Source organism: Eulemur rufifrons, chromosome 1 (assembly GCF_041146395.1).
Source record: "Eulemur rufifrons isolate Redbay chromosome 1, OSU_ERuf_1, whole genome shotgun sequence".
In the NCBI taxonomy this organism is placed as follows: Eukaryota; Metazoa; Chordata; class Mammalia; order Primates; family Lemuridae; genus Eulemur; species Eulemur rufifrons.
This window is the reverse complement of record NC_090983.1, coordinates 30,560,349-30,581,277: the sequence shown is the minus strand read 5'-3', so window position 1 is coordinate 30,581,277 and position 20,929 is coordinate 30,560,349. Positions and strand designations below refer to the sequence as shown.

The window sequence follows — 20,929 nt, the reverse complement described above, 5'->3', positions numbered from 1 at the left end:
AGACAAAGATACAGAGTCACATAAGGCCATAGCCTCTTAAAAGAGCTACTTATGAGTACCAAGTATGGAAAGAACTTTTTGTTGGACACTGGTGCCACAGAGGAGACTAAAATCCTTGTCAGTAGAGCCATGTGCTTAGCTAAATCTGTTCCTCAAATAAACATTCCTTTATAAACATTAAATTTACTTTCTTAGGAGAAAAAAAGAAAAACAAAATAAATCCTATCCTTTTGCATCATGGAGTTTTAGAGTCAGGCAGTCTTGGATGCAAATCCTTACTCAAAACCTCACTAGTGGTACAATCTTGGGTGAGTTACCCTACCTTTCATGCATCGGCTTCCACACCTGTAAAGAACAATGACAATGCCAACCACAGAGGAGGGTCATGGGGGTTACACCAACACCATATCCATGGCAGAGTGGCACCTGCTTCATGGCAAGCTTCCATTAGTCCCCTCACATCAGCCTCACTTTGGCCTCTGCCTTTGTTTGCTTTGTGTTTCCACCTCTCCTATTGCCCCTCCACACTGTGAGGGAAGTCTCTGTTCTATGTGGAAAGCTGAGAAGCATTTTCCTACTTCAGTGAAATGAGATCATACAAAATTTATATTCAACAGCATCAGCAGATTTTTTTCCCATCAATATTTCCTTTTTAATTTCAGCTTTATCTGAATTTTAATAGCACAAAGAATTTGCTTTTGTTCTTTTAAAGAGCAACCAAAATAAGAAAAATGTAAATTTGAACATAAGATTTTAGCACCACATTTAATATGGAGTTTAGACTATGCCTGTAGAGGTTATGGGTATTATGTGGTGAGTAAATATGAATGCCATGGGGGTATATGTGTTTATAATCTTACATACATATGAACTAGGTGTGTATGTGTACAGTATATATTATATCAAAAGTCATGAGACCCAGATCTGACAACCTTGATCCTTTTTCTCTGATTTTCACCATAGCAAACACTGAATCCAGAACCAACCTTCACATGAATCTTCATGAAACCTCACCTTTGACCCAAACAACAGAGAAGCAGGTATAGTACTGACTCTAAAGGAGCATGATACTGGGAGGCAAGATGCCTAGGTTCTTGTCTCAGCTTGCTGTGTGACCCTAGGTGAGACTCTTCACCTCTCTGGGACTCATTTGCCTAATTAGTAAAATGATGCAAGTAGACTATAAAATCACAAAGGTTCCTTTACAATTAGATTTGGAATGTCTTAACTCAACTTGTACTGAATTGCCTGGCTCTTTGCATGTGTGAATAAGATGAAGAGGCCTTTCCCTGATTTCTACAAAGTCAGAAAGGGAATACAGAAATACAGAAAGGTACCATCAATTGAGGCAGTAAGGCACTAAATTTTCATTCCTAATAAAGAGAAAAAAATAGCAATCAAGAAAAAAAAATACCAGGATAAATGTGAAGAAAGGAGGACAATACTTCATCTGCATAGGTTAGGAATATCTGTTAAAGGTTCAGGGACATATGTTCACAAATATTTATAAGTTTGTTCCTTATAGCTTTGTTCCTTGAAGCTTTGAGGCCAGGACTGTCTTCAGATTCTCTCTAGAGAGATGACTCAGGGGAATTCCCAGAGCTCAATCCAAGGTCTGAGAGAACCTGAGGCAGAAACAGCATACACAGCTCCAGGGGACTCTCAGGTCTTTCCCTGTGACAGCCTCCGGGGCCATGATCTTTATTTCTCCCTTATCTCCAACTTCCTGAGACAGCCTGGCTTTCTCCTCTCCCTTGCACTCATTAAAAATAACAATAATAGAAATGGGTTTTTCATCTGTGTGCCTGAGCTGGGTTCCGAGGTAGGACCTGAACTCTCACTGTGACAACCCCAGGCCTGGGTCAGCCCCCACTGAGGAAAAGCCCAGCTGAGCCCTGCCTCCCCTGCTACAGAGGAACCACAGAACTGACATCTGCATGTTTAAAAAAATGCCTATTTTAAAGACCCTTTTATAAGGGATCTAGAGACATTACTTTTTTTGAGAGCATCTGTACTAAGGAAAATGTAATATGGTATATTTTGATAATTTCCACAACTCCAAAGGCCACACAAATAAATGCCTCTCACATGCCCTAAACACACTCCAAACTCACACAGCCCTGTGGCTGTATTTCAGGAGGCCCAATATCACCTGCGATAAAAGAGTGGCTCAGCACGTCAAATTAAATCCTAGAGTGAATCATTAACTTTGCAGCCAGAAAGAGGAGCACCAGACCGAGGGTCCTAACCTCCAATCCTGGGTGTCCTCCGTAAGGCTGTGGCAAGTCAGCTCACTCTGAGAACTTCAGGTGCCTCCTCTGTGGAATGACTGGGCTGTTCCCACCAGCTGGTTTGTTCAAGTCACTGTAGTCTTAATTCCTTTAGAAGTAGCACTGGAAAGAAAAGCCATTTGAGGAAAAGTCTAGGGTGCCCCACCGGCCCCCAAACACAGAGAAAACGGGGTGGAGGGTAGGGTGTCTTCCTCACCCCCCTCCCTTACTTCTTGAGGCTAATGGCCCTTTATTAGAATAATCACTGAGTTCAATTTTAACCACTTCCTCAACCTACTCGATGTAAATGACTAATTTCATGTTTACTAGAAAGCATCTGGAAAGGATTTAGAAACAAATTTCTGCCCAGAGGATTTCAGTTACCTGCCTTGATGGGCCACTGGCAAATCCAGTGGATTCCTTCCACTGCCGCCTTGCCCACTCAAGCAGGCGAGGGTGTCCCACAAAATTGATCTTTATCAGCTTCGGCAGTTTCTGTTCTTCCTTCCTTTCCATTAACTCCCCACTGACTCACCCCCTCCCTGCCTTCCTGGGGGTCTGACCATATTAGGCATTCGGTCACATAAAATACTTTTACTTTTTTAATCACAGTGCTAGCGGGGGGTGGGGGAGAGAATCCCAAAGGTGGAAACGATTTTGGTATCACCACCCTTTAAAGAGAAGTTACATACCTAGATTTGGAAAACAATTTCTGAACGTGTGGGCAGGAGAGAAAGCCAGCCCCGGCTTGGCAGACGTGCCGGCCCCCGAGGCTGCCTGCGGGCGCCCCCTGCCGGCGGGACTGGAAAAGCTCGGCTCCGGGTCCGCGCGGCTGCAGGAGCGGCGGCTGGAGCGGGGGCAGGGCGGGCCGGGCGCCGCCGCCTCGGGTGCGCGCGGGGAGGACGCAAACGGCGACTAGAGCACCCGAGGATCCGGGCCCTGGCGCGGTGAACCCATCAAAAGAAACGAGAGTAGCCGCCGACATCGGCAACTTCCTAGGAGTCGGAAGAGGGGGTGAAGTCAGGGAGAAAGAGGGGGAAGAAAACTACACGGGGAAATGCGGAGATGAAAAGACCAATGAAAAAAGAAAAAGGAGACAAGCAGACATGTTTCAACTCCAAGCTCCCATTTCCTCTTTCAAATGAACTGCTTCCCCACTGTGAACAGAATCAAGTATTTATGAAGGCATTTTTTGCATATTAATAGCTACATATGGAGCATTGCCAGTTCTGAAGTCCTAAAGGTACGGTGCCCTTTTTTAATGCAGGTCTTTCAAACTCCTCACAGAATTTGGTATTCTCCTTCAGATTTATTTCCTTCCTGCCTCGTGGGCTCCTCCTAAGGCCCTTCATTTGATTAAGGGAAATTAGTTTCTGGAATACCTTCAGAGACCGAGTATTGCTCTTCCTTTGGTAGGTCGCAGACATCAATCACCGGAGACGCTTTTCCGCTCCCCCAGGCCCTCTCTGTGGAGGGGCCTCAGGTTGGGTGAGGTGACCAGTACCTAAAAAGAGTATTAAATTGTAAATGAAAATTCCAGGAGGAGACATTAACTTATCTACACAGTGGTGGGAGAAAGTAAAACTTTTTAAAAGGTAAAATAATTTTATTAACTTGAACATTACTATCCATACTCAGTAAAGATTACCTCCAATTAAAACAAAATTGAGAACCAGCTTCAAAAGACAATTCGTATCAAAAAAAAAACAGTAATGGAAAACAAATATGGAGTCCGAAGCAGTGGCTCATGCCTAAAATCCTAGCACTTTGGGAGGCCAAGGTGGTAGGATTGCTTGAGGCCAGGAGTTGGAGACCAGCCTGGGTAACATGATGAGACCCGTTTCTACAAAAAAGTGGAAAAAAAAAAAAAAAATGGTGCCACCTGCCTGTAGTCCCAGCTACTCAGGAGGCTGAGATGGGAGGATCTCTTGAGCCCCGGAGCTGGAGGTTATGGTGAGCTATGATCGCACCACTGCACTCCAGCCTGGCCAACAGAGCGGGACCCCATCTCTTAAAAAGAAAAAAGAAAAAAGACAAGAAAGAAAGAAAAGAAAATGAATAGGGAAAAAATATTCATCCTGAGTAGCAATTTAAATGTGTATTGAGGCAAACTAGAGGTGCCATTTTATATTTGAGATTTGTGCCTCCTCCCACTTTTTTTAATGGTATACACCCAGTGAGATCAAGGCTTTGGTAAAATTGGTACACTTACACACTTCTGGTGGATTTTAATTTGGTTCAATTCATTGTAAAGCAAATGAAACATGAAAAAGTACTCATACCCATTGATTCAGTATTTCTGACTTCTAGGAATTTATCCTAAGGAAATAATTCAACAGAAAAAAAGTCAGTGAAGATGTCCATCGCAGCATAACCTATAATAAAGATTGGAAACAGCCTAAGAGACTAACATCAGAAAATTCAGAAAAAATAACTAAATTATGATATATCTCTCTCAGTGAGGGGTTTAATTCAGGCATTAAAAAAGAATGATTGTTCATTCTAGAAACTGATTTAATACTGATGGTTTAACACAGGGTTTCTCAACCTTAACACCATTGACATTTTGAGCCAGGTATTGTTATGGGGAGATTTCCTGCTCCTTGTAGAATGTTGAACAGTATCCCTGGCTATTCCCCACAGGTTGATGTCAGTAGTACAACCTCCCCAGTTGTGACCATCAAAAATATTCCAGATCTTGATAAATGTCCCCTGGGAGTAAAATCACCCCCAGTTGAGAACCACTGGTTTAATATTCTAAAAGTGGAAATCAAAATGATGTCAACTATAACTGCAAGTATGTAAAAAAAAAAAAAAAGTACCTATAAGGAAAAAACTTGCAAATAATGCATGAAAAAAGTGTAGTCATGCTAACTTGGAATTAGGGATATGTTACGTTGAGTATTTTGTTTTTAATTTGTTTTCTGGATTTTTTTTTTTTTTTTTTTTACATTTTGACTTTTATCAAATTCTTCCTATAAGAAGGAAAGAGGGATCATAAGAAGAGCTGGTTTTATTCAAGTCTAGCTTAAAATGTTCTAGGACTCATAGTATACCACAAGTGTATAGCAAGATCAACAGGGGTCAACACCATAGCACCATTATTTTTTAACTATTGTTAGTAAAAAATAGATAACATTAATTAGGTTTTTATTGGATTATTGAATAGAGCAATCAGAATTCTTCTTTTAAGTACCTCAGCTCCTTTTTGGCATTTTATCCCTCTGACTCTAAACTTTGGAGGGCAATGAATTCGTCTCTTTTTCTGAAAAATTGAATCCCAAAGTATGAAACTCTGGTCCATCTAGATCCACCTATGTAAGTTTGAGACAAGATGAGCCCTGAGCCCACTGGTTTATAGAGCTGTGAGGGCAGAGAGGTTGTCAGTGAAGAGCATCTAAGTGTAAGCTCAACCTTAATTAGGCTTCCCAAGAATCATTGCATTTCTTTGTCTAAAATAAGAAAGAAAGCATCTCACCAGTTTTCACATTGTCAGTTTTCTCCCTTTGTTTAAGCTATGTCCAAGTTAGGAAGAGCAAACATCCTTTCTCACATGCCTTATCTTGGGTTTTGTTTTGTTGCTTTGTGAGGATTAGAACTTTTGGTAGTGTCCTAAAAATCCTGTTATACTGGACTTTTGTCCCTTTTTTCCATTTCACAAAGTGACTTCTATTTCAACCTATATTATCTCGAGTTCAGGTTTCATGAGTTTACAACTGTAAATTCATATTTGATCTTAAGTGTCCTAAATTTACCTCTTTTGGATTTCAAAGAGTAGCCTGTAATTCTAGCACCCTTAGGTTTAAACCTATGTTTACCCCATCTGTTTCCTCAGTGGTTTCACAGATGGTGTTCATATTCCCTGTCAGCTTTTCTCTTTCAGGGAAGAAAAAAAAAAAAAAACCCACCTGTAGACATGCAATGTTTCATACAAGGGTACAGAGGTAACCTTTTATTTCACTGTCTTTCTAAGCCACACCATGATCTGCCTTCTGTTTAACTTTTTGGCTGTTATCTGAAAAAATTGATTTTCTAAAGACAGATTTTTCTTTTTTGTTATTCTATTTACCTTTGTATACCTTGTGTCTAACACAGTTCCTGGCACTCGGTAGCCACTCAAAAAAAATCGACGAATAAATCTTTCATTAAAATTAAGGTGTATGTCCTTGATAGAGAAAGATTCAGAGGTTGCACTTGTTTTATTTTTAGCGATAATGATATGGAAGTTCAGCTGACATTTCTCCAACAACTCCCACAATCTCTGGATACTTCCTGCTATTGGTTGCCATGATTTGGAGTTTCCGTCTCTGGAAAAGCTCTGGGTCGTGGGTGAACTTGGAGATGTCACTAGGCATCCTTCTTGGAGAGCTTTGTGAAGCTGATAAGTAAGATTGGTCCTAGCACTGATGCCTAGGAGAATTAACTTTCCACATTTCCCCATCCAGAGAAGTGCTCTTCACTCCCCACTCTTCCTTTGTCTGTCATTCCTAAAGTTAGCTCTTTTTTCCAAGACACAACATTTCATCTAGTTCCATGCTTGTGCTCACTCTCCCTTCTCCTTCTCCCCCTCCCTCCCTCTGATTTTGTAAATAGCTTTGGATGTGGAACTTGATTCAAAGGCTTTTTGAAGATCTAAGCAAACTTCATCTTCTGGTTCAACCTTACCCACAGGATTAGTTCGTCTGCCCCAAAATGCCCTAGACGATTTAAGGATAATTTCCTGAGAGGGGTTTGTTTTTAATTACAAAATCAAGGCTTTTATTTGTTGAATTTTCACTGCAACTATCATTTATCCCAATAAGTCTGTATTTATTGATCTGTTTTATGCTAGAAACACATAATACCAGCCTAGTTAATTCCTTTTTCTTTTTATTATGGAAAATTTCAATCATATGTACAAGTAGAGAGAATAGTATAATGAACCTCCATGTACCTATCACAAGCTTTAACAATTATCTCCCCATTATCTTGAGAGAGTCTTTTTAAAAAGTACTAACAACCAGTGTTTTTGAGGCTTTACTATGGCCCGGATTTAGGTTTATCTCCCTTCATCCTTACAACATCCCTATGAGGTTGGTACAGTTACTATCCCCATTTCACAGATGAGGAAATAGATGTCAGGACCAACAGAGCCCCATTCACACAAGACCTGCATTTGCAAAGAGGCCGAGTGGTTTGAGAATCCAGTGAAGCTGTGTTTAGATCCACCTCTTCCTTACTGGCTGTATGGTTCTAGGCAGATTATTTAAACTCTCAGGCTCAATTTCCTCGTTTGTAGAGGGTAATAATATTTCCCTCATGGAATTATGACAAGGATTAGATGAAGCATATATGCAAAGAGATTAGCACAATGCTTGGCACTAGGCAACCCCTAGTAAACTATAATATTAATAGTAATTAGTATTCTATTCCCCTGTCCTCTGCCTTGAAAGCCATTATAAAACAGAACTTGGAGCTTGTATGCAATCTAAAGCTTTAGACATGGAAAGGGAGAAGCTTAAAAGCCGGAATAATTTAAAGGAGGACTATGAGTCAATACTAATCATTCTCCCCTCTCCCACCCCCAGCCTCCTACCCAAACACTTCTCTGTCTGTCTCCCAAATACCTCTATGCCATGTGGAGTTTTCATTTTGTTTCACTGCTTAAAATTAGAGATTCCTTTTGTGTTTCTCATATCTCATTGTGAATTTTTTTTTTTTAAAAATTGTTTCCCGCCTATAGCTAAGGGAGCACAGCTAAAGGGCTGGGAGTGGGGGGAGGAGGCAGGGAATTTGAGGGCCAGGAGCATTGTGTCAGCAGGGCCCCAACGCCCACAGCACGTGGCTGTCAGGAAAACCTAGAGGTCAGAGGACATGAGGGTCCAGTGGAGGGGAAGAGGCAGGAAAGTGCGGGGGTGCCCAGGAAAGAAAAGGAAAGGGCATTTTTCTTTCTCTTCTTCCATCTCTCTGTGGTGCCAGCATTACCAGGGCTACTTCAACTCCATAGTCTGGCTAAATTATGGGTTAAATAAACTTTATGGGCCAGTCTGGGAATCAAAGCACCATGGGTAACGTTTTTTTCCTAGTGAAAATCGACTGATTTAAAATGACCTTTTCACAGTTTATAAGTTGAGATTCCCTGTCTGTCGGTTGTCAGAAAAGTCACACCAGACCCAACAAAACAAGGAAATCACACAGTTTTGAGTTAGTAAAGTTGGGAGTTGGAAAGCGCTAGGGAGTTGTTCAGATTTCCCACCCTTCACCCCATCACCTCCCATCTCCCAGTCTAAAATAGGATGTGTCATCTCGCAAACACAGGCAAAGTTCCAGCCTGAATACGGCTAGACACCCCCACACAGAAAAAGCTGGTTTCTACCTCCCTTGGGGCAAAAGAGATCACCATATTGGCTCATTTTTTTTTCCCCTCCAGCTCCTGCTAAGCCAGATAAACAATGATTCTGTTGTGTCAACAAAGCACTTAATTAAACTGAGGACAATATCAATTAGAATTCATGGATAAGATTTACCTCCAGATAATAAAAGACCGGGAATTAAAATGTCCAGAATTTCATTATTCAAAATCTCCTTGAGGAGAACAATGAGGTTAGCCCCATTTCCTAGGTAGGGAAGCTGAGGCACAGAAATATTAATGACTTGGAGAAAGTCCCCAAACAAGCCCCTCACCAAAGCTAAGACTGGAGATGGCAGTCTTTCTCTTCTTAGTCTACTGTTTGCTAGCTGTTGGGCTAATTAGCTAAACACTCAGGAGGATATAAAATCTCCTATAGAGTTGCATGCCACAACCCCAAGCCACAGTGTGGTTCCACCCTCCACAAATGTGCAGAGCAGTCCTCGTGCCTGTCGCCTGGGTTCATCCTGCTCATCCTGGCCACCTAAGGTCCTGGCCCACATTTTATGTTCTAGAAGCAGTTTGGTGCCGGTGAAATGGGCTTAGTGGACAGTTTTAGGAGAGCTCCACAAGTAGGCATGGTGGAGATTGGTAGCTAGAGAAGAGCTTTCTTGTTCCCTTCCTGTCAGGAATTTGGTCTCTGCCCACTTTCAGGTCCATGGTCAAGAAACAACAGGACCCGAGAAGGCCAAACACAGGGAAACCTGCCCGGCCCTTCGCTCCTGGCATGAATGGCCCCTTCCAGGATTTGGTCCCCCCCCAACCCCAGCAGAGGGTGGGAGGAGGGGAAAGCTTACAGTCCCAGCCCTCCTGGCAGTGAGGCAGTGACTAAATCTCTCTGATCTCTTCATCCCCACTGGGACTCAGAGAAGTGGAGGGACAGACTCTCAGCCAAGGAGGGGGCCTGTTGGTGAGAAGGAGAGACTGACTCTTCCTTTGTTTGCTCACTGGAGGGGACAGATGCCCTGTGTGCACACAGTTTTGATGTGATAATTTGATAGACCACATAAGGGCTTCAGCAAAGGCCTCCCCTACCTGCTCTCCATGCAGTAAGATAATGGTGGGGTGTGTCCCCTCCCCAGCACGTTTCAGATCTTGGCTGCAAAGACCCTCCTGCCTTCAGCCCAGCATGCCCACAGGTTCCAGGAGATTCTTGGCAGCTTGCTCTCAGGCAGAATGAAGTTGTGAGCTGCGTGGGAGGCAGTTAGACAGCAAGAGTGTTACTGCCTCCTTAATGAGGGACGATAGCTCTTCTTGGAACCATTAAGCCGCAGCTACAAAGATGGGGAACCCCAATTAGAAAGGTGTGGGAGCAATAATAAGAAGGACCTGAGGGACACCTACGGGACAGATCCTTATCTTTGGTGGCTCTGTGGGACCCATGGGTGGAGATGTAGCTGCTTGGGTTTAGAATCTCATCTCCTTCTTAAGGTTAGATGTACCAAGGTCTGTTTGTAGAGCCAACCCATGGTAGTGACCCTTCAAAATACAGAAGTTGAAAGGAGGAGGAAAAATTATTGGAGAGAAGGGTTTCTCCCTGGGTCTGTAACTCAGATATTATAATCCAAAAGTAAGAAAGGAAATGATAAGATATTTATTTAATTTTAACGAATAGCCTCTGTAAGTTTTGCTACATTACATATGCATGTGAGTATATATATTTGTATATAGCCAATAGCTCTTTTTTTTGATAGCTCAACTCAATCACATTGTGTTTACAGCAAGATAATAATCCTGGATTTTCCATGGCTCACTCTGTCAGAGTATAAGATTAGCTCTTGAATTCATTAACAGTCATCTCCTTTTAAATGTCAGATAACTTTTTAAATGCCAAGTACTTACGAAATGCCTTCTGTGCAACTCAAATCAGCTTTACCAAATTAACTCATTAATCTTTATTGTTTCGTTTATGAAAGAGAAAGGCTTCCAGGTGTTTTTAACAGAGCATTAAAATATTAAAGTATTTACAGTACAGCATAAGTGAAAGGATGAGTTTTGATTTTCTGCTAAATGTTTCACCCTTCCATCAGTTTTATAATCATTCCCACCAAAGTGTGCACATAAAAGAAATAAAATAGCTTCCAGCATCTCCTGCTTTCTTCTATTCCTCCATTTTCCTTCCCTTCCATTTAACCTTGTGTTTTCTTCTCCCTCTTACACCTTTAGATACCTTGACTCATGATTACTATTTATTCTCCTATCTTTGTTCTCAACATACCCAAGAGCTACAAGTGTCAGTTTTGATTGCTCTACCACTCAGAAAACAGAGGGCTAGCTCCCAGGGTCAGGATGGAGCCCAGAAGTGTGGGCAGAACAGGCCTAGAAAGGAGGAATTCTACTTTCCTTTTCTTTCTTTCTTTTTTTTTTTTTTTGAGACAGAGTCTCGCTCTGTTACCCGGGCTACAGTGCCGTGGCATCAGCCTAGCTCACACCAGCCTCAAACTCCTGGGCTTAAGAAATTCTTCTGCCTCAGCCTCCCGAGTAGCTGGGACTACAGGCATGCACCACCATGCCCGGCTAATTTTTTCTATATAGATTTTTAGCTGTCCAAATCATTTCTTTCTATTTTTTAGTAGAGACAGGGTCTCGCTCTTGCTCAGGCTGGTCTCGAACTCCTGACCTCGAGCGATCCTCCCGCCTCAGCCTCCAGAGTGCCAGGATTACAGGCATTGAGGCACCGTGCCTGGCCTCTACTTTCCCTTTCAAAGATCCCCTGCCTGGGTTTACCTCCAAACAATCAGACCACAGAGATAGCAGCTACCCAGACTGCTAAAGATAGATCCATCCAGGGCTGGCTCCAACTTGTCATCCAGCTCTCTGCTCAAATGTCACCTCCTCAGAGAAGCCTTCCCTGACCACCCAAGGCAAGTCACCAACCTGTCACCACTGCATTGTCTTCACAGAGTAGTCATGATCTACAATCATCGTGCTTATTTGTGTGCTTGTTTGTATGACACATAATAGGCATTCAATAAATATCAGTTCGATGAATAAATGAAAAACCACCCAAGCACATGACTTTCTTTCCTGGTTTCAAATTCCTGACTCTTCCTCCTCTTATCACTGCCTCCCAGAATCCTCTTTATCTGTTTAATCTTTTCTTTCCTCCCATCTCCCGAGCCCACTTTCACCATCATTTATTTGTCAGAACACTGGAACATAATAAGCAAAAACAGTACTTCACATTCCAGTGGCTACAGAGCCTTCACTGAAAACGTTCCATCAAGCTAGAATTGATGGCCCCTGAACATTAGGGAGATGAGCCATACAGTCAAGAGAATTGTTTTATCAAAAGATTTATAGGTCAAGTGGCTTGGAGGGACTTTTCTCAAAGCCTCTCAACTCCCTCCCCACTCTTCAATCTGAGCCCCACATAAGCCGTTAAAGTAATTCCAGCCGTTGGAACTGGTCTTGACTATACCTTTTGTCCTCCAGCCTAACATGAAACCTTCTCCTGGGGATAATGGAGAAATTTCCCTCAAATCAGTATTGTCTGATTTCTATTATTCCATCCAATGATTCATGCCTGATTGTGGAGGCTAGAAAGTTTGAAATGCTTTTTCTGATTCTAGCTTAGACCAAATGCTTTCATTTGAGCTAGCAATGAGGAAGGACCGTCTCACCCTGAGAAGCTAATCAGATATATGGCTGATGACAAAAAATTGGATATGTATTTGTCCAGAGAAATCTTCATCTGTAGCCACATTTCAAAACAAAGGAAAAGGGTGTGGGTGTTCATTGGAATGATGGCTGCTTATGGGGACCCACCAACTGTTAATTCATCATTGGTGTTTAAAAGAAATATAAATCTTAGGGGCAGGAGAGTTTATGCCTGCCCAGGGAGACGGACTTCTGAGAGTTAGTCTCCTAGAAAATATGGAAATGATCAAATCCACACCCAGGGTGATCTCATGGCACATTAATATATGTGACCCCAGCAAATTGGTCCCCAAAATAATAAATAACTTTTCTCTTTGGGAATGAAGAACCAGTGCTGCACAGAGGACAGGCTTCTGGAGGTCAACACATACTTCTGTCTTCATTGCCACTCCTCGTTTAAACCGCAGTGGGCCATAACACGTATTTTGTCCCCCCCCGCCCCATGTCATTCATTTGTATGTTCATTACTCTTTTGTTCAGCAAATATGTATCAAGTGTGTGTTGGTTTCCAGACCCTGAGCCAGATGCTGCTGTGGCAATGGGAACACGGCAGCTGTGGTTCCTGCCTGCCGGAAGTGTCCAGTCTAGAGGAAGGAGAGATGGCTGCACAGGCCTGAGCAATCACTGTGGGCCATGGTAGGAAGTGCTCGGTGCTCTGGGAGGTCACAGGGCACAGAGGAGCCACCCCTGACAGATGAGGAGGAGCCAGAAGAGGGGAGAGAGCTCCCAGGAGAGGGAAGGGCCCAGGAACTGAAGCGCCAGTGTTGACAGTGGCCCTTTGCACTTGCCCTTCCCACGGTGGGGGAAATACCTCATGCAGATTGCCCCCTGGAACCTTCCCTTGCCCGCTTCAGAGCTTTGCTCAAACATCACTTTCTTGTGGGGCTTTCCTGGACTCCCCTGCTTAAAAATGCAGCCACTACTTCCATACCCAGCTACTCCCTATTTCTGTTCTGTTTTTCTCCATATCACCAATCACCTTCAGACATAACTTAGGCTCCACTTCCTTGCTCATCCTCTCCTCCCTCTCAGCGGAACGGATGTGCCGCAGTCCACGAAGGCGGAGACGCCTCTGCTGCTGCACTGCTGTATCCGCTCTGCCTGGCCTAGAAAAGGCACCCAGTAAGTATTTGTTAAACAACAGAATGAGGCAGGAGAGACAGTCCAGCACCAGGCAAGAAGGGCCTTGTTAACCTTTTAAACCAGTTGTCCTTCATCCGGAGGGCAATGGCCTTTGAAGGTTTTTTTAGTCAGAGGAGTGACGTGGTCCGGTTTGCCTCTTGCAGAGCTCTGCCAGGTTGCGGTGGGGCCCAGGCTGGAGGGCAACGTCAGCTCCAACTTTGTAGTGCTCTGAAACCTGATGCCTTTGCATGTTGAGGTGGCCCAAAGGCTCAGAGAGCCCCCAGGGCCTCCCAACTCCTCTGTTAGCCCATTCTCCTTCCTTCTCTGCTACATTTCTTCAAATCACTCTTCCTAACACATCAAATACACTTTCAGCTTGAAAATAAACTGGAATCTTGCTATAACCACATTTGCTGCAAGGCAAATTTGATAACCATTCACGGAAGTTATAGAAGTATCAAAAATATCTCATTAAAAAAGATGGGCAAGTTCGAGACCAGCCTGAGCAAGAGCGAGACCCCATCGCTACTAAAAGAAAATAGAAAATTAGCTGGACAACTAAAAATATATATATAAAAAATTAGCTGGGCATGGTGGCACATGCCTGCAGTCCCAGCTACTCAGGAGGCTGAGTCAGTAGGATTGCTTGAGCCCAGGAGTTTGAGGTTGCTGTGAGCTAGGCTGACACCATGGCACTCTAGCCTGAGCAACACAGGGAGACTCTGTCTCAAAAAAAAAAAAAGATGGGCAGATGATGATTTCAGCTCTGCCATATGCCAGCTGAATGGCTTTCGGCAAGTTGCTTAACCTGCCAGAGACTCCCAGTTTGCTCATCTGTGAAATGGGAGTCACAGTACTTGCCTCACAGGGTTGTTATGAGGGTTAAATGAAATACTTACAGCCCTGGGACCTAGGAGAGTCCCCTTTCCCACTTCCCCCGGTGTTAATTAATAACCGGTCTCGGGTTATTCTCTCTCTATATAGGTCCCATGTTTCTTCAATGGCAAAAAAATTGTTGTTACTATTATTGTTCCAATGATTAAAAATTGCTTTCTATAAATATTTGGGGATATGGACCAGTGTTTGTTGCACTGTATATCATTCCTATGAAAGTTTGGGCTTTCTGCTTCTCTTCACAGGGACCCCAGCAGTCCTTGGAGGCAGCAGCTCAGAAGACAGGAGAGCCTCAAAGTTGTATAAATAAAAGGCTGATATGTTCAAACGGAAAAGAATTTTACACGCGCAAGCTGCACATCGACATGACGCCGTTCCTGAAGGTGATATCACACTGAGAAGACGAGGGGTTTTATAGACACATACACAGGAATTCCAGTTAATATGCTTCTGCATGGTACAAAAACAGCTTCAGAAGTCCCTCAGAGCTCCTGCATTATCAGAAGGGACAGAAAATAGGCATGTTTGTAGCAGATGAAGAAAGAACAAATTAGGACAGTAATCACAGCTAGCCATCGGGGACAAACCAGTTGGGTGTCTGGTTTGGGTGGTGGGGGACAGGAAACAGAAGAAAGAATAACTTTAAACCACCTCATAAAACAGGTAAATATAATTCATTTTATCTTGACAGCAGCTAAAATACTTGTTACTGTTTTACCGCTATAACTTGGTAGAGTCGATATTCCTACTGTAGAGAAGATTAATTCTTGAGTTAACTATTTAGAAGTCAACTGCAGATTCTCTTCTGGATATCTGGTCTTGTTTTCTGTTTTCTAAGAGTTTATTGATCTCCCAAGCTCAGCTTCATTTTAGTGAAAGGTACTGAGAGTTCCTGTAGTGAGGATGGCATTTGTCCATCTTTGCAATACACCTTCCCACCCCAGCATCTAACACAGCACCTGGCACGTGGAAGGTGCTCATTAAATGCTCCGTGAATTGACCTGTCCTATTCATCCTACAGCCATCTGGTTTAATGTCCTTTTTCCACCCATTCTTTGGACTCCTCAGAGCTTACTGAACTAAAAATAAATGGCCATGGAATCAATCCTTTCATACTACCTTAGAGGATAATATCCCAGGCCCTTGATAAGAAGTGACTCAGAAAGACAGAAAAGGGGAGAAGAGACCAAATACTTGCAGAGTTCATGATGGTGGTGCTATCTAGTGCTGTAGACTGGCAGGGTCTTTGGAGGTCACAAGGTTCACCCTCCTAACTAGCTAATCCAGAGTTCTCAGGTTACACCTTCTCTGGGCTGCCCCAATACCAGTTCTGCACCGTGGGGCTTTGATTGAGAGCCATACATTTGCCCAAAATCTGTCTCTCTCCATGACTGGGATTTGCTTTCCAGGACTTCCTCTGAGATAGGCTCTTCCCCAGTGGTGGCAAGCTGGCCACTAGCTTCTCTTTCCCTGGTCATTACAGAACCGAATACGAACCAACTTGAGTCACTTGTCCATACCCAAATGAAATGTCATTGGCCCACCCTGGAGCCACAGCAACTGAGAATGGAAAGAGGAAAGGTGTCTGACAAAGGAAAATGGGGCATTTAAATGACAAGAAGAGCCAGGCATGGTGGCAGATGCCTGTAGTCCCAGCTACTTGGGAGGCTAAGGCAGGAGGATCACTTGAGGCCAGGAAGTTTAGGCTGTCATGTGCTAAATTCCTGCCTGTGAATAGCCCCTGCATTCCAGCCTGGGCAACAGAGCAAGACCCCTTCTTTATAGAAAAAAAAAAAAAAAAGCTACAAGAAGGGAGAATGATTCTGGGCAGCAACGTGAAAGATGTTTGCTACAGGTATTAAAAAAATATTGCCATACTCCATTAATGATATTAGTGAAACTATCTCTTTCATTCTTAGTAATAGTCTAGTTCTTCCCTTAGGGCTTGAAGAATTATGGTTGATACTTTCTGGGAAGAGATATCATCATCATAATCACTATTCATTCACTTAACCAGTACTTGAGCACCTGCAACCTACCATGCATTTGCTACTTTCTGGGCATTTGGGATTTATCAATGAACAAAACAGGTCAAGATCCCTTCCCTGCTCCAGGACAGGGCCCGCAACAGAAAATAGACGTAATAAACAAGCAAAGTGTCTAGCATGTTCAAAGGTGATAATTGCTAAGGAAATGAGATAAGAATATATTTATGGAATGTCTAAGAACTGCAGGATTCAGAGAGGGGAATTTTACAATAATTGTTTATATATTTAGTGCCTAAGATGCTTTTGTGTTACACTTTTTGGTTCAGCATTTCTGGCACAGCACTGTGGAAGGAAAAGTGTTGTCATCCCTAAGGCCCACGTTCCAGTCCACCCTCCTGGAGACTCACAGAAATAGTAGCTCAGCCTGCTTCCGCAGGACTCACAAAACACACACTTGGCTTTCTGACTCCCAGACCAGTCTTTGCGCAAAAGACTATACCTCCTCTTGGGAATGTTCAGTCTTAACAGCTATCCCTAGATAGACCTTCTCCTTATTGACATGGTAGCTCCCAGATTCTTAGGGACTGCCCTGTAGTGAGACACGGTACAAAGGTGGTGAGTTCAAACAGAGAAAAGCACACAGGCTGTCCTCCACATCTGGAGCTGTACAGAAACCAACTCCTTCTATACATTCATTCATGTACTTCCTGCCTGTCCACAGGGCATTTCATGCATTTTTGCCTGGTGCATGTGGGAAGCATTGCACATTACGTGGGATGAGGGCAGGAGGTAAGAAAGATCAAGGCAGAAAAAGAGAATGGAAAGAGATGCAAATGATCACAATTGTTAACATTACTGGGCACTTATTCTGCACCTGACTTTGTTCTAGGTTTTATACGCATGCACTTATTTAATTCACAAAATGAATTTAAGCAGGTAGAATTATCTCATTTTAGAGATAAGAAAACTAAGGCATTGAGAGGTTAAGTAACTTCCTGGATGTCATATAGCTGGTAAATGGCAGAAACAAGATTCAGAGTTAGGCAGCCCAGCTCCAGTGCCTATGCTCTCAACAGTCCACTGGAAAGCTTCATTGCAGACCCCAGCTGAGCCCCATCCAATCAAAACACTGCCTGTCATGTTAGCTAAGCAGCCAGGTCTCCTCCCTCTAGAAAATTCCATCCCTGTGGACACATTCAGTCCGCTGCAGAAAGATTTTCTGATCCCACAGGACTTTGTCCTTCCCTCCACTCCCACCTGAGTTCCGTGGCACCAGTGTAAAGCTTTCTCTCTCAATAATCATTCAGTTCCCTTCGACCAACATATGTTGAGCATTCTCTGTGCATCAGACACTGTGCTAGGCACTAAGGACACAGAAATGAATCATCTCCATCCTTGCCCTCCCCCTCCCCCAAGGAGCCTAGAATCTAAAAGGAAGAACAACAATGAAACAGTATCAACACAATGTTGAGGCAGAGGCAGGCTCAGGGTGCTGTGGGAGAGACTCATTCATTTCCCATTTATTGTATGTGGAATCCTCCTCAGATTTAAGGACCTCTTTGCAACACAGAAGGCAACACTATTAGCCCATTATATAGGATGATCTGTTTATATCAGGCATAGATTTGGGGAAACATGATTGATCCAGAGTACCTCTGGGTTCCTTTAAAAATTGAGCTGTGTTTGTAAAAAATCTATTCTGTTTTTCAAAAAGAAATGGTAATTGATGAATGAATTAGGATAGCATTTTTTTTTTCAGGAACTTTTTAAATTATCAAGGTTAACTCATGGTAGCGGGGGAGAAAATAGCAATAATGCCTATTAGTGCCAGATACAGAATCGAATATACTTAGACTCCACATTGACATCAAAGAGTACGTATGTTATGCCTGGAAGATCTGAAGAATGAGAAATAAGCTTCCACCTCACAGCCATCACACAGACAGTACACAGTGCCCTCAAATGCAAGGCAGAGGAACCAGCCTGAACGTGGGCACAGAGCCAGATGTGCCTGGAGTTAGAGCAGTCCCCACCTGTTTTGAGGCCGGTCCCAGGCTTCACTCATGTGGACTAGTGTGGATACATCCTACCAAGTGGAGGGTGGCTACCAATGCCACTGAATCTTGCGGTCACATTGGGGAGAAATGGCCTGGATTTCCTTGAATAGAAGCAACAGAGAAATAATATTTGCCTTAAGACATTGCCCAGAGATTGAGTAGGTTGCCTTAGGAGATAAGTTCTGGTCCCTAGAATCATTTAAATGTGCTTTCTTGACCACTTGGCAGGAAAGTGGTAAAGGGATCACAAGCTGGTTTCAAGATTTTATTTTATTTTATTTTATTTATTTTTTGAGACAAGGTCTCTCTTGTTCTGTTGCCTGGGCTAGAGCGCAGTGGCATCATCCTAGCTCAGTGCAGCCTCCAACTGCTAGGCTCAAGTGATCCGCCTGCATTAGCCTCCTGAGTAGCTGGAACTACAGGCATGAACATGCCTGGATTTTCTTTTTCTTTTTTTTTTTTTTTTTTTGGAAGAGATGGGGTCTCACTATTGCCCAGGCTGGTCTTGAACTCCTGGCCTCAAGTGATGCCCTCCCCCAGCCTCCCAAAGTGCTAGGATTATAGGCATGAGCCACCACAGCTGGCCTGATTTCAAGATTTAATGATTCCAGGACACTTGAACAATATTGCCAGGGAAAATATTAAGAACATTGAGTCTATTTCCAAAAGTGTGAAGCTCAGGATTAAATGGAATATTATCTATATTAAAGTGTCAGATAAGTAGTTGGGAAGCCTTGCAGGGCTTCTCTGAGTGACCTTGTAACGCTTTTGAGACTCTGTTTCCTCTTTAACGAAACAGAGATAATAACCCTGGGATTTCCATATCTGCCTCTCAACAGTGAGACGAGAATTACATGAAATAATTTTCAAAGAATGTTCATATCTATTAAGGACTCAATTTGTAAAGTAGAAAGGAACAAGCATCATTGATCCTTGCTAAGAGCCTGGCCCCTCCCATACTGAACCTTATTTAAAGGTTCCTTCCTAGGAACCTTCCTATCACCCTTCCCGGTAAGTGTGCAGATCCTCTCTGTGCAGATGAGGAAACTGAGGCTAGGAGATGATCGGTCACATGGCTGGCAGCAAAGAGAGCTAGGATTCAAAGTGCAAAACCCACAATATTGGATACTGGTGAGGTCTGTCTGTTCTGTTCCTGTGAAGAATTAATTGTACCTCTTTGTTCTGGCTTCAGAACCTGAGGGGGAGCAGAGATTTGATAATATATCTTAATGTTAATAACACAATGTATGTTATGATTTTCATAAGTCAGTTTTCTTTTTAAAAAAATGGGATCTTTTTTAATACACTAGAAAAGTTGTACTACCTTGTAGTTGAAACTTTCAAATGAGATACTGATTTTTTTCCATTATTGAGAAAGTACTGAAATTAGTCATTTATATTTGTATATTATATGGTATGTCACACAGAATTTCCAAATGTATTTTCCCACTTCCTAGTTAAGCCTTTCAGGAACTCTGTACAATATTTGTTACTGCTCCCATTTCACAGATGGAGAAGCTGAGGTTCAGCGATAAGTCATGCAGCCAGCTCAAGGAAGGCTGGAACCCCCTCTTCTGACTCCTGCATCCATGCTCCTCCTCCCTGCACTTCCCTAAGAAGGCCTGTGTGGGCCTGGAAGTACCATGCTTATTTGGGGTGCTGTGCATGAGGACAGAGGGCAGGACTGACAGAAGGTTTTCCAACAACAGAGGAGAACCTAAGATCATTTGTCCAGTGCCTGTGGGCATACAGTGGAAGAAACTGAAGCTCAGGGGTTAAGAAATGCCCATGGTCTGCACAACATGAAGTTTAGGAGTTAGGACTTCAGTGCAAGCAGCCTGACTCCAGGACCTGCACCCCAGCCACTTGGGAAACTGTCTGTCACATGCTGGTTTCAGTGCTGCAGTTTGTATTTACAAAGTGTTTGTGACTCCCTCTCAACCCCCGCCAGTCCTATAATACCACACTGCTGCCAGTGTTCTTTCTAAATATAGCTCAGTTCTATCACTGGTTTGCTTGAAATTATTTACTATGTCCCCGTTAGCCTTCTGGTTGAATTCCCTGCATCAGATATGTATTTCTTTTACAAATAGAAAAATATAACAAATGCAATTTTTTTTAAACTCCAAAATTGCAACATGCAACATCTGGCCTGTGTCTAATTTAAATCATCCACACACTGCCCCCTGCACCAAACTGCCCCCAACCAGCACATGCTCCTTCCTCTGCCTGGAATTGTCCTACCTTCCTTCACTGCAAGATTTAGCACTATGTCTGCTGGTAAACAAAACTTCCCAGCCTAATTTAGCTTCACTTCCCATGAGGCCCGGCAGAAACCTGTCATAATCTGCCACAACATTTATCACACTGCATTGCAAACTGACTTGTCGTTTCTCCACAAGTCAGTGAGCATCCCACAAATAGATCTTTCATCTTTGTGCGCTCAATGCCTAGCACAGCATCTGGCACACAGCAGACACTCAATAAATGTTCATTAGCTGAATGAGCAAAGGAAGAGCAGATGACTTGGCCAGCATACCAGAGCTGGGA

The 20,929-nt window shown here is 43.1% G+C and overlaps 1 protein-coding gene across 2 annotated transcripts in view; it reads left to right on the top strand.

Annotated features, from left to right (window-relative positions):
- The window catches only part of KIAA2012 (KIAA2012 ortholog), a 98,031-nt gene that overhangs the window by 53,060 nt on the left and 24,042 nt on the right, over positions 1–20,929 (top strand). For both annotated transcript variants that reach the window (XM_069468657.1, XM_069468651.1), the window contains exons 13-14: positions 964–1,040; positions 14,580–14,717. In XM_069468657.1, coding sequence (XP_069324758.1) covers positions 964–1,040; positions 14,580–14,717 — 215 coding nt within the window. The remainder of the gene's footprint in view (positions 1–963; positions 1,041–14,579; positions 14,718–20,929) is intronic.